We start from the raw sequence: 14,427 nt of genomic DNA on the forward strand, positions 1-14,427 counted from the left end.
TATTAACAGACTTTATTCTCTTTATTACAGGTAGCACTTATTTCATCGGAAAAATCAACCTTGCAGAAAAAAAATTGAATGCCAAAAAGACTATTATTACATACATACAAACCAGGTCTATTTTGATCAACATTAGTAAATAAAGCCACCTCCCTTGATAAACTATATTAATCTACAGATCCATCAGACTTCTAAATATTTTTGAAATATTTTACAGTGATCAGCAGCATCTTATATGTAAACATAACTTTCTATTTCATGAAAATAATATAAGACAGTATATCATGTATACATGTATATCACCCCACCTTTTTAATTGCTCATGTATGTTAATAAATTTGTAAGTTTTGTTTCTGATATTTTTTTTTCTTGAACGGCAATACTCAAGCAACAGCAGGGGTTAACAATCAGTAAACCAGATAGTTGGGGCAAGTATGGACACAACATTTATGCTTGATACAGCTCTGACTTTGGATTGTAATTAAATAGTCGACACAACATAGGTTTCTGACACAGAATGAATGTGGTCTAAGAACTTAAACTTAAAAACTTAAAAATTTAAATTGTACATTTACCTACATGTACATGTTGTATTCTGGTCCAATATCCAAAATCTAAATACATGGTTAGATTCAGTATATCATAGAACCCCAAGAATTCAATTTTTGATGATATCAAATAATGTTCAATTTTAGACCCTTTAGACCTAAATGTGGACCAATTTGATAACCAGGCCCAAATATTATAATTCTAAATACATGGTTAGATTCAGAATATCATAGAACCCCAAGAATTCAATTTTTGATGATATCAAAGTTAAATTTTGGACCCTGATTTGGACCAACTTGAAAACTATATGCCCATAATCAAAAATCTAAGTAAAAATGTACATGTTTAGATTCAGCATATTTAAGAACCTGAAGAATTCAATTTTTGATGATATCAAATAATGTTCAAATTTAGACCCTTTAGACCTAAATGTGGACCAATTTGATAACCAGGCCCAAATATTATAAATCTAAATACATGGTTAGATTCAGCCAGCATATTGAAGAACCCCATATATTCAATTTTTATTGAAATCAAAGTTAAATTTTGGACCCTGATTTGGACCAACTTGAAAACTATATGCCCATAATCCAAAAATCTAAGTAAAAATGTACATGTTTAGATTCAGCATATCTAAGAACCTGAAGAATTCAATTTTTGTTAAAATCAAACTGAGTTTAATTTTAGACCCTTTGAACCTTAATGTAGACCAATTTGAAAACTGGACCAAAAATTAAGAATCTAAATACACGGTTGGATTTGGCATATTTAAGAACCTGAATAATTCATTTTTTGATTAAATCAAACAAAGTTTAATTTTGGACCCTTTTGGCCCCTAATTCCTAAACTGTTGGGCCTAAACTCCCAATCTATACCAACCTTCCTTTTGTAGTCATAAACCTTGTGTTAAAATTTCATAGATTTCTATTTACTTATACTAAAGTTATTGTGCAAAAACCAAGAAAAATGCTTATTTGGGACCTTTTTTTGGCCCCTAATTCCTAAACTGTTGGGACCAAAACTCACAAAATCAATCCCAACCTTCCTTTTATGGTTATAAACCTTGTGTTAAATTTTATAAATTTCTATTTTCTTATACTAAAGTTATTGTGCGAAAACCAAGAAAAGGCTTATTTTGACCCTTTTTTGCCCCTAATTCCTAAACTATTGGGACCAAACCCCAACCTCCCTTTTATGGTTGTAAACTATGTGTTTAAATTTTATAAATTTCTATTTTCTAATACTAAAGTTATAGTGCGAAAACCAAATGTATTCGGACGACGAGGACGCCAACGTCATACCAATATATGACCAAAAAATTTCAATTTTTGCGGTCGTATAAAAATAGCTGATTGTTCCACTGCTTCAGATTTGGAATATTTCTATTCTCCAGAACGCGAAATCTTTTTTCCCCTGGTGGTCCTTGAGGAAAATTTGCTGGTCCTCACTATTAAATCTATTGAAAAATACTAAAATTGGGTCAGTCCTATGCAAATTTTGGTGGTGAAATCCTGAGGACTGACACTTTTCGCGAACTCTGTATTCTCAACCATTGCCATAATAAATATTGTACTTACTAGGTGTTGTTGTTGTTGGAGAGTAATCATACACGTTTAAAATCTCAGATATACTTCTCTCTAGACCATCATGACCATGTGCTTCTAAAATACAAAACAGTTTAATAACATAATCATATTTTCAGTTGAATTACAACATGTACATTGACTTATTAAGTGTGGTTAAATTAACCTTCAACATGCATTGACATGATACATATGAACTGCATTTAATTCAGGAATATCTTAAGCAGATACCATGTTTGCCTTTAACATGTTTAACCCTTTCTTGTGAACTCATAAAAGCCTTTTCATTTTCTCATTTTTTTTAAGCTTTGTGTGATTTTTACAGATGCACAATGATAAAAATTGGAATTACCTTTCTTCTCAAATAATTCACATTTATACACAGATAAATTGCTGGTCCACAATAATGTGTTGTAGAAAAAACATACCTTTTAGTAATTGTTTTATGTTATTAAAGAGAGAATAACTATCATGACTATAATTGCATAATATTAATATTAATATATTATATATAATACACCTAAAAAGATGTAGCAGAGTATGATAATAAGACAGCAATCCAATGACAAAACCTACTTTCTAGAACAAACAAATTGACAAGTTGCTATACAGTTTGTTAAACAAAGTTTAAATACAATTTTTTATGATGAAAACCATTGACAAGTGGCTACACAGCTTGTTAAACATTGCTGAAGAAAATTATCATGAAATATGGACATTACCATTGTCTATAGTTAAATCTGGTTGGTTCTGGTTGGCATTTATTTCCTCCTGCACATCTTTGATTTCAGTTATATCTGATTTCTGTACATCAAATTCATAGGCCTTCCCCATATCTTTGTCATTATTTGGCATCACAGACTCTTTTACTGTAAAATATAAATATATAAATATATATACAAAAAAAGTATCTTTTCAAGCGGTGTACAGAATTATATATTAAAAATTAAATACACAAAAAGAGTTTTAAAAGCAGCATTGTCTAGCGCTTTCCTCCATCTTGGGACTTTTCAAGACTATGAACTTCGTTATGAATGTGTTCTCCATAACGACGTTCATAGTCTTGAAAAGTCCCAAGATGGATGAAAGGGCTAGACAATGCTGCTTTTAAAACTCTTTTTGTGTATTTAATTTTTAAATATATATATATATACTAACCAGATGCTCCGCAGGGCGTAGCTTTATACGACCGCAGAGGTTGAACCCTGAACAGTTGGGGCAAGTATGGACACAACATTCAAGCTGGATTCCGCTCTAAATTTGGATTGTGATTAAATAGTTGACACAGCATAGGTTTCTGACACAGAATGAATGTATTCAAATGAACTTAAATTTTTTGTTTTCTCTTAGAGCAATTCACTATGCTGTTGAATATTAATCCTCTCAAAAAAATGTTTGAAGAAATTTTTTTTTTATTTATGAAATTTCAAATGAGAAAAATTGAACCCAATTTTTTAATCACATCCCCCTTTCCCTTATTCCAAAACTAATTTCAATTAAAATATTCTAATGGAGTTTGCAACAATTACTACTCATTTAAATACATCATATAATATTAAGATGTAAAAAAACTGCTTGTTATCACTGAATGGTCAAGATAATTTAAATTTATCAGTTGGTAGTAAAAAGTGAATATACATTGTATATTGTATATAACAAAGATTTAAGTTGATTCTGGACAAAGAAAGATAACTCCAATTAAAAAAATTTCTTGCAGATATTTCTTGCTTACTTTACTGGACAAAGAAAGATAACTCTTAATTAAAAAAAAAATTGCTATTTCACAATATTGTGAAATTAGATATTTCTTGCCATTGCAAAATACTGTGCAATTGAAAAGACTTGCTATTGCACAATACTTAATATAATAATTTTAGATCCTGATTTGGACCAACTTGAAAACTGGGCCCATAATCAAAAATCTAAGTACATGTTTAGATTCAGCATATCAAAGAGGCCCAAGAATTTGATTTTTGTTAAAATCAAACTTAGTTTAATTTTGGACCCTTTGCACTTTAATTTAGACCAATTTTAAAACTGGACCAAAAATTAAGAATCTACATACACAGTTAGATTTGGCATATCAAAGAACCCCAATTATTCAATTTTTGATGAAATCAAACAATGTTTAATTTTGGACCTCGATTTGGGCCAACTTGAAAACTGGACCAATAATCAAAAATCTAAGTACATTTTTAGATTCAGCATATCAAAGAACCCCAAGGTTTCAATTTTTGTTAAAATCAAACTAAGTTTAATTTTGGACCCTTTGGACCTTAATGTAGACCAATTTGAAAACGGGACCAAAAATTAAGAATCTACGTACACAGTTAGATTCGGCATATTAAAGAACCCCAATTATTCAATTTTGATGAAATCAAAACAAAGTTTAATTTTGGACCCTTTGGGCCCCTTTTTCCTTAACTGTTGGGACCAAAACTCCCAAAATCAATACCAACCTTCCTTTTATAGTCATAAACCTTGTGTTTAAATTTCATAGATTTCTATTTACTTATACTAACGCTATGGTGCGAAAACCAAGAAAAATGCTTATTTGGGTCCCTTTTTGGCCCCTAATTCCTAAACTGTTGGGACCGAAACTCCCAAAATCAATAAAAACCTTCCTTTTGTGGTCATAAACATTGTGTTTAAATTTCATTGATTTCTATTTACTTTAACTAAAGTTATTGTGCGAAAACCAAGAATAATGCTTATTTGGACCCTTTTTTGGCCCCTAATTCCTAAACTGTTGAAACCAAAACTCCCAAAATCAATCCCAACCTTTCTTTTGTGGTCATTAACCTTGTATCAAAATTTCATAGATTTCTATTAACTTAAACTAAAGTTATAGTGCGAAAACCAAGAAAATGCTTATTTGGGCCCTTTTTGGCCCCTAATTCCTAAAATATTAGGACCAAAACTCCCAAAATCAATACCAGCCTTCCTTTTATGGTCATAAACCTTGTGTTAAAATTTCATAGATTTCTATTCACTTTTACTAAAGTTAGAGTGCGAAAACTAAAAGTATTCGGACGACGACGACGACGACGACGACGACGACGCCAACGTGATAGCAATATACGACGAAATTTTTTTCAAAATTTGCGGTCGTATAAAAATTGAATTCTGTGTCCACACAAGTAGAAATATAAATAAAATCAAATTTCAAAATGCTCTTAAAGTCCTTAACCCCTTCCTGTTCCCATCGGTACTCTGGTACCGATGGGCTATATTTTTGGGTAACTTACTTGCGCAAAGTATTGAATCTTTGACATTTGTTGACGTACAGAAGTGGTTGATGGCTCAAATCAATCCCCTATATCACAGCTGTGTGATTAGTGGTGCCTAAAACTTCTTCCGAGTACGGTTTGGTATCAAATCGTCCCTAACGGACAACGTTTTCTCCTGTAAAAACCGTGTTTTTTTTTTTTTATTTGAACTTAATATTTCCGTTGAGTATGGGAAAATAAACTGGTGATTTTAGGGGCATTATGACTTTTTTTATTAACTTCGCCGTGTATTTTTGAGGGAAACTATTCAAAGTATGATTAAAACTTGTACTTAAGTGAAAAAAGTGATTGAAAGTGTACCAACGCAATCATTTACTTGAAATGCACTCTCAATTTGTGGTCATTTCTTTCCAAATTAATTGAAAAAAAGACAAAAAAGACAAAAAGTCATGAATTTTTTTTTTTTCGAAGTTGAAATAGATGTAACAGAACATTGTTTCTGATGTGCCTGGTTATGGAAATGTCGAAAACACTTTTGTTCAAATAAAGAAACCGGTAAAAGTCTAGAAAAAAATGGCAGACTAAAGTATGATATCATCATATTTGCTCAAAATAATGGGTTTTACAACAATTATATGTTGTATCGAGACTTAATTTCTAAACGAAAACAGTAAACAGGCTGATTATTTGATTACTTTTACTTCGTTGCTTTATGAAAGAGTTAAGTATTAAAATTTCGATATATTAAACTGGAACTCCCGTGGTCCAGTGGGAAGCTGCACTAGCCCATAGCAGGAAGATTGCATGTTCGAACCTCAAAGCCAGAGGTGAAAAAATAAATTCCTATTATTAAATGAAACTTAACTTAACTTTACTTTCAATTTCAAAAAGAGGGTCATGAATACATACAAAAGCTAAAAAGAGGGTCATGAATACATACAAAAGCTAACTTAAAAACAATGTTTGTATATTTTTAAAGAATGTGTGTCCTAATTGCACCCCCCCCCCCTTAAACTAAAACCTCATAGGCCCAAAATACCAAAGTAATTATTGGTAATTCATTGAATCTTTACTTTCAAAGTCAAAATTCTATGTGCTGCTTGGAAAAACATAATTTAAGCTAAAATTTGTGTCAAGTATAAGATTTTGACGAAAAAACGGCTGAAAACCGTTATTTTGCATGTTGCGGGCATCCCCGTTTGGGGGGTATATAGCACGTATTTCCTCCAACTATACCATAATGGTTACTTTCCTGTGTCTATCAGACTTAGGACATTGCTTTGACACTTAAACTTTATCCTATTAGCCCTTATAAAAGTCTCCACACGACCTTTTTCGTAAGACTTTTGTATTTTTTTACTTTTTTTTAGCAAGTCACGTGACTTTTGGACAGATAACACGTGACTTCAAAAGACAAAATTTCTGATATATAATATTTTTTGAAATATTTTATCATTTATCTCTCAAATGGACCTAAAACGACCTTTAAGTAAGCCTCAGTGCGAATGCTATATGCGATTGAACTTTGATAGTGTCTTTCCATAAGTTTACGTCCAATTTGGCGGAACGTGAAAGGGTTAAGCATTCTTAACCCCTTCCTGTTCCCATCGGTACTGTGGTACCGATGGGCTATATTTTTGGGTAACTAACTTGCGCAAAGTATTGAATCTTTGACATTTGTTGACGTACAGAAGTGGTTGATGGCTCAAATCAATCCCCTATATCACAGCTGTGTGATTAGTGGTGCCTAAAACTTCTTCCGAGTACGGTTTGGTATCAAATCGTCCCTAACGGACAACGTTTTCTCCTGTAAAAACCGTGTTTTTTTTTTTTTATTTGAACTTAATATTTCCGTTGAGTATGGGAAAATAAACTGGTGATTTTAGGGGCATTATGACTTTTTTTATTAACTTCGCCGTGTATTTTTGAGGGAAACTATTCAAAGTATGATTAAAACTTGTACTTAAGTGAAAAAAGTGATTGAAAGTGTACCAACGCAATCATTTACTTGAAATGCACTCTCAATTTGTGGTCATTTCTTTCCAAATTAATTGAAAAAAAGACAAAAAGTCATGAATTTTTTTTTTTCCGAAGATGAAATAAATGTAACAGAACATTGTTTCTGATGTGCCTGGTTATGGAAATGTCGAAAACACTTTTGTTCAAATAAAGAAACCGGTAAAAGTCTAGAAAAAAATGGCAGACTAAAGTACGATATCATCCTATATTTGCTCAAAATAATGGGTTTTACAACAATTATATGTTGTATCGAGACTTAATTTCTAAACGAAAACAGTAAACAGGCTGATTATTTGATTACTTTTACTTCGTTGCTTTATGAAAGAGTTAAGTATTAAAATTTCGATATATTAAACTGGAACTCCCGTGGTCCAGTGGGAAGCTGCACTAGCCCATAGCAGGAAGATTGCATGTTCGAACCTCAAAGCCGGAGGTGAAAAAATAAATTCCTATTATTAAATGAAACTTAACTTAACTTTACTTTCAATTTCAAAAAGAGGGTCATGAATACATACAAAAGCTAAAAAGAGGGTCATGAATACATACAAAAGCTAACTTAAAAACAATGTTTGTATATTTTTAAAGAATGTGTGTCCTAATTGCACCCCCCCCCCTTAAACTAAAACCTCATAGGCCCAAAATACCAAAGTAATTATTGGTAATTCATTGAATCTTTACTTTCAAAGTCAAAATTCTATGTGCTGCTTGGAAAAACATAATTTAAGCTAAAATTTGTGTCAAGTATAAGATTTTGACGAAAAAACGGCTGAAAACCGTTATTTTGCATGTTGCGTGCATCCACGTTTGGGGGGTATATAGCACGTATTTCCTCCAACTATACCATAATGGTAACTTTCCTGTGTCTATCAGACTTAGGACATTGCTTTGACACTTAAACTTTATCCTATTAGCCCTTATAAAAGTCTCCACACGACCTTTTTCGGAAGACTTTTGTATTTTTTTACTTTTTTTTCGCAAGTCACGTGACTTTTGGACAGATAACACGTGACTTCAAAAGACAAAATTTCTGATATATAATATTTTTTGAAATATTTTATCATTTATCTCTCAAATGGACCTAAAACGACCTTTATGTAAGCCTCAGTGCGAATGCTATATGCGATTGAACTTTGATAGTGTCTTTCCATAAGTTTACGTCCAATTTGGCGGAACGTGAAAGGGTTAAGCATTCTTAACCCCTTCCTGTTCCCATCGGTACTGTGGTACCGATGGGCTATATTTTTGGGTAACTAACTTGCGCAAAGTATTGAATCTTTGACATTTGTTGACGTACAGAAGTGGTTGATGGCTCAAATCAATCCCCTATATCACAGCTGTGTGATTAGTGGTGCCTAAAACTTCTTCCGAGTACGGTTTGGTATCAAATCGTCCCTAACGGACAACGTTTTCTCCTGTAAAAACCGTGTTTTTTTTTTTTTATTTGAACTTAATATTTCCGTTGAGTATGGGAAAATAAACTGGTGATTTTAGGGGCATTATGACTTTTTTTATTAACTTCGCCGTGTATTTTTGAGGGAAACTATTCAAAGTATGATTAAAACTTGTACTTAAGTGAAAAAAGTGATTGAAAGTGTACCAACGCAATCATTTACTTGAAATGCACTCTCAATTTGTGGTCATTTCTTTCCAAATTAATTGAAAAAAAGACAAAAAAGACAAAAAGTCATGAATTTTTTTTTTTTCGAAGTTGAAATAGATGTAACAGGTCAGGACCACTACCTTATATGGAAATGCATAAATTAGCATACTTATGTTCTCGCACATGTAATTGTTTATTTACATGTGACGCAATTTATTTTTACCTAGGTTTTTGACCAATCCACTAAATGAGTCACAATGCATGATGGACTACTACGTGTTTACAATCAACCAAAAACACGTGTTATTTACTGAAATACAACACATTTTTTCGTGCAATGCGGGATTCACAATTTCGCTTAGTTTTTCATTTTGTGTATCCTTATTTATAGTTCATGATATAAAGTATTACTTCCATGCTCAGATTAACGAAGAGTTGTTTCTATGCGAAGAAAAAAGGGTTTGAATTACCCGATATATAGCCATTAACATGTTTGATGAAGGCACAGATATTTCATGTATTTGTCCACCAGACAACAACGAAACAACAGCGAGAAAACACAATTACCCATATGACAACTTACTAGTGTAAATAAAGTAAGCCGTCGATAACAGCCGGTGCTAATATTCATGGGTACAGCAATTTTTGTAAAAATAATTAAAGGCTAATGTGTGATCCTTGAATTTTGTGTTCGTAAAAAAGGCGAAGAGGTATTTACATACATCGCAGTGTTAACAAAATCTATAAATATTTATTTTTTTCACATTTCAGTATATGGGACTTCCAAACTGTTCCCTTTGTTTTGAAGGAAGTAAAGGTCAGCAACTGTAGTTTCAGTTTGTTCGTTTTTTAACGGGCTCGGACATTTGCCAAACTGAATAAAATCATTACAGCTGATTTCTTATACCTGCAAAGTAAAACTGTGGTTGGCTTGCTTGCTTTGATTGTATAGTTGTTTATACAAGCTTTGAAAATAAGATCGACATCTTTAAACAATATACATGTTTAGACATAGTTTAACTTGTATATTTTATATTTTGTACAATATACAAACAAAGCAAGCAAGCTAACCAAAGTTTTGCCCTACATGCATTAGGAAATAAGCTGTAATGATGTTATCCATGTGTATGTGCGACAAGGTGGAAAATTTGATATGTTTTGTGAAAATTGCAGCGTTGGCTCAATAATAAAATAAAAGAAGATGTGGTATGATTTCCAATGAAACAGCTTTCCACAGGAGACCAACATGACACAGAAACTAACATTTATAGATCACCGTACGGCCTTCAACAATGAGCAAAGCCCATACCGCATAGTCAGCTATAAAAGGCCCCGATATAACAATGTAAATCAATTCAAACGAGAAAACTAACGGCCTTAATTATATATAAAAAAATGAAGAAAAACAAATATGTAACACATAAACAAACGACAACCACTGAAATACAGGCTCATATACAATTTATTTTTTTATGGGATAGTTTTTTTCTCCTTTTATATATTTAATTGGGCCGTTTTGGGTTGTTTGTTTTGTAAATTGTTTTATACAAGTAATTTTTGGGTCATTTATGGCTTACTTTTCAGCATTGAACCTATGACTGCTTACTTTACTAGATTATTTTTTTGTTGGAAAGATGTCTCATTTGGCACTCATACCTCATCTTCTTATTTCTATATACAAAGCACGTTTTAGAAGGAAAAAAAATAGGTAATATGGCACCCACTATGATCCAGAGACTTTTAATATTGGAGATATTTTGTGATAAAACTAGCAACAAACGGATGTTATCGATTGTTGAAACTATAAAAAAAAAATGTATTGAGCTATATACCGTACCCGCTCAGTGGCGTATCCAGGGGGCGGGGGTTCCGGGTTATGGACCCCACTTTTTTTTGAAGGATCAGTGCATTTGAATGGGGACATGTAGTTGGAACCCTCTCCCCTTTTGTCAAGGGTTAGGACCCGCCTTTTTGAAACGGCTGGATCCGCCCCTGCCGATTTCATAACACCTATTTTTAGCATAATGAATATTATGATGTTCTTATTTTTAGTTCAAGTCTTGATAAAAAAAAATACACATTCAGTACAAAAAGAAGTGTTTCAATAAAAGTTTACGTGTTTTTCTAAACAGAAATAATTTTCGAATGACATAATATCGGTTTTAAAGATCTCAAATGATTTTCTTACTGGACAGTGGTCACTTCACTAGATATTTCACTGTTTCATGTCTTGAAATTAATGTAGGTTCAATTCATAACAATGCACAAAACCGGTTCCACTACTTTTGCAAGGCGAAAAAGAAAGTCGAATCGTGAAGCCAGTAAGCAATATTTTTTTAATCTGAGCATGCAAATTGAGGATTACGTTATATATTTTACATTAAATATATTTGCAGAATAAACACATTGGTAATGAGAGTCCCCGACAATATATTAGTTGACTGTTTTCCCACTAATTCCACGTGTTTTAAGTAGTAGTTTACTCGTAGTAGCCCACAATGCATTGTAGTTCATTGAGTCAATTGGTCAGTTTTTCAAGGCCATATTGGCCTTGTGTTTTGGAAATTACTATGCAAATATATTCTGACGTCAGAAAATCTAGAGTTCTCGACCTGTGTAACAGAACATTGTTTCTGATGTGCCTGGTTATGGAAATGTCGAAAACACTTTTGTTCAAATAAAGAAACCGGTAAAAGTCTAGAAAAAAATGGCAGACTAAAGTATGATATCATCCTATATTTGCTCAAAATAATGGGTTTTACAACAATTATATGTTGTATCGAGACTTAATTTCTAAACGAAAACAGTAAACAGGCTGATTATTTGATTACTTTTACTTCGTTGCTTTATGAAAGAGTTAAGTATTAAAATTTCGATATATTAAACTGGAACTCCCGTGGTCCAGTGGGAAGCTGCACTAGCCCATAGCAGGAAGATTGCATGTTCGAACCTCAAAGCCAGAGGTGAAAAAATAAATTCCTATTATTAAATGAAACTTAACTTAACTTTACTTTCAATTTCAAAAAGAGGGTCATGAATACATACAAAAGCTAAAAAGAGGGTCATGAATACATACAAAAGCTAACTTAAAAACAATGTTTGTATATTTTTAAAGAATGTGTGTCCTAATTGCACCCCCCCCCCTTAAACTAAAACCTCATAGGCCCAAAATACCAAAGTAATTATTGGTAATTCATTGAATCTTTACTTTCAAAGTCAAAATTCTATGTGCTGCTTGGAAAAACATAATTTAAGCTAAAATTTGTGTCAAGTATAAGATTTTGACGAAAAAACGGCTGAAAACCGTTATTTTGCATGTTGCGGGCATCCACGTTTGGTGGTTATATAGCACGTATTTCCTCCAACTATACCATAATGGTAACTTTCCTGTGTCTATCAGACTTAGGACATTGCTTTGACACTTAAACTTTATCCTATTAGCCCTTATAAAAGTCTCCACACGACCTTTTTCGGAAGACTTTTGTATTTTTTTACTTTTTTTTCGCAAGTCACGTGACTTTTGGACAGATAACACGTGACTTCAAAAGACAAAATTTCTGATATATAATATTTTTTGAAATATTTTATCATTTATCTCTCAAATGGACCTAAAACGACCTTTATGTAAGCCTCAGTGCGAATGCTATATGCGATTGAACTTTGATAGTGTCTTTCCATAAGTTTACGTCCAATTTGGCGGAACGTGAAAGGGTTAAGCATTCTTAACCCCTTCCTGTTCCCATCGGTACTGTGGTACCGATGGGCTATATTTTTGGGTAACTAACTTGCGCAAAGTATTGAATCTTTGACATTTGTTGACGTACAGAAGTGGTTGATGGCTCAAATCAATCCCCTATATCACAGCTGTGTGATTAGTGGTGCCTAAAACTTCTTCCGAGTACGGTTTGGTATCAAATCGTCCCTAACGGACAACGTTTTCTCCTGTAAAAACCGTGGTTTTTTTTTTTTATTTGAACTTAATATTTCCGTTGAGTATGGGAAAATAAACTGGTGATTTTAGGGGCATTATGACTTTTTTTATTAACTTCGCCGTGTATTTTTGAGGGAAACTATTCAAGGTATGATTAAAACTTGTACTTAAGTGAAAAAAGTGATTGAAAGTGTACCAACGCAATCATTTACTTGAAATGCACTCTCAATTTGTGGTCATTTCTTTCCAAATTAATTGAAAAAAAGACAAAAAAGACAAAAAGTCATGAATTTTTTTTTTTTCGAAGTTGAAATAGATGTAACAGAACATTGTTTCTGATGTGCCTGGTTATGGAAATGTCGAAAACACTTTTGTTCAAATAAAGAAACCGGTAAAAGTCTAGAAAAAAATGGCAGACTAAAGTATGATATCATCCTATATTTGCTCAAAATAATGGGTTTTACAACAATTATATGTTGTATCGAGACTTAATTTCTAAACGAAAACAGTAAACAGGCTGATTATTTGATTACTTTTACTTCGTTGCTTTATGAAAGAGTTAAGTATTAAAATTTCGATATATTAAACTGGAACTCCCGTGGTCCAGTGGGAAGCTGCACTAGCCCATAGCAGGAAGATTGCATGTTCGAACCTCAAAGCCGGAGGTGAAAAAATAAATTCCTATATTAAATGAAACTTAACTTAACTTTACTTTCAATTTCAAAAAGAGGGTCATGAATACATACAAAAGCTAAAAAGAGGGTCATGAATACATACAAAAGCTAACTTAAAAACAATGTTTGTATATTTTTAAAGAATGTGTGTCCTAATTGCACCCCCCCCCCCCCCCCCCTTAAACTAAAACCTCATAGGCCCAAAATACCAAAGTAATTATTGGTAATTCATTGAATCTTTACTTTCAAAGTCAAAATTCTATGTGCTGCTTGGAAAAACATAATTTAAGCTAAAATTTGTGTCAAGTATAAGATTTTGACGAAAAAACGGCTGAAAACCGTTATTTTGCATGTTGCGGGCATCCACGTTTGGGGGGTATATAGCACGTATTTCCTCCAACTATACCATAATGGTAACTTTCCTGTGTCTATCAGACTTAGGACATTGCTTTGACACTTAAACTTTATCCTATTAGCCCTTATAAAAGTCTCCACACGACCTTTTTCGGAAGACTTTTGTATTTTTTTACTTTTTTTTCGCAAGTCACGTGACTTTTGGACAGATAACACGTGACTTCAAAAGACAAAATTTCTGATATATAATATTTTTTGAAATATTTTATCATTTATCTCTCAAATGGACCTAAAACGACCTTTATGTAAGCCTCAGTGCGAATGCTATATGCGATTGAACTTTGATAGTGTCTTTCCATAAGTTTACGTCCAATTTGGCGGAACGTGAAAGGGTTAAGCATTCTTAACCCCTTCCTGTTCCCATCGGTACTGTGGTACCGATGGGCTATATTTTTGGGTAACTAACTTGCGCAAAGTATTGAATCTT

The 14,427-nt window shown here is 32.7% G+C and overlaps 1 protein-coding gene across 1 annotated transcript in view; it reads right to left on the minus strand.

Annotated features, from left to right (window-relative positions):
• The window catches only part of LOC134699023 (uncharacterized), a 49,039-nt gene that overhangs the window by 15,310 nt on the left and 19,302 nt on the right, over positions 1-14,427 (minus strand). The window contains exons 4-5 of the mRNA XM_063560715.1: positions 2,855-3,001; positions 2,127-2,210 (exon numbers count right to left, since the gene is read on the minus strand). Coding sequence (XP_063416785.1) covers positions 2,127-2,210; positions 2,855-3,001 — 231 coding nt within the window. The remainder of the gene's footprint in view (positions 1-2,126; positions 2,211-2,854; positions 3,002-14,427) is intronic.

Source organism: Mytilus trossulus, unplaced genomic scaffold (assembly GCF_036588685.1).
Source record: "Mytilus trossulus isolate FHL-02 unplaced genomic scaffold, PNRI_Mtr1.1.1.hap1 h1tg000024l__unscaffolded, whole genome shotgun sequence".
Lineage (NCBI taxonomy): Eukaryota > Metazoa > Mollusca > Bivalvia > Mytilida > Mytilidae > Mytilus > Mytilus trossulus.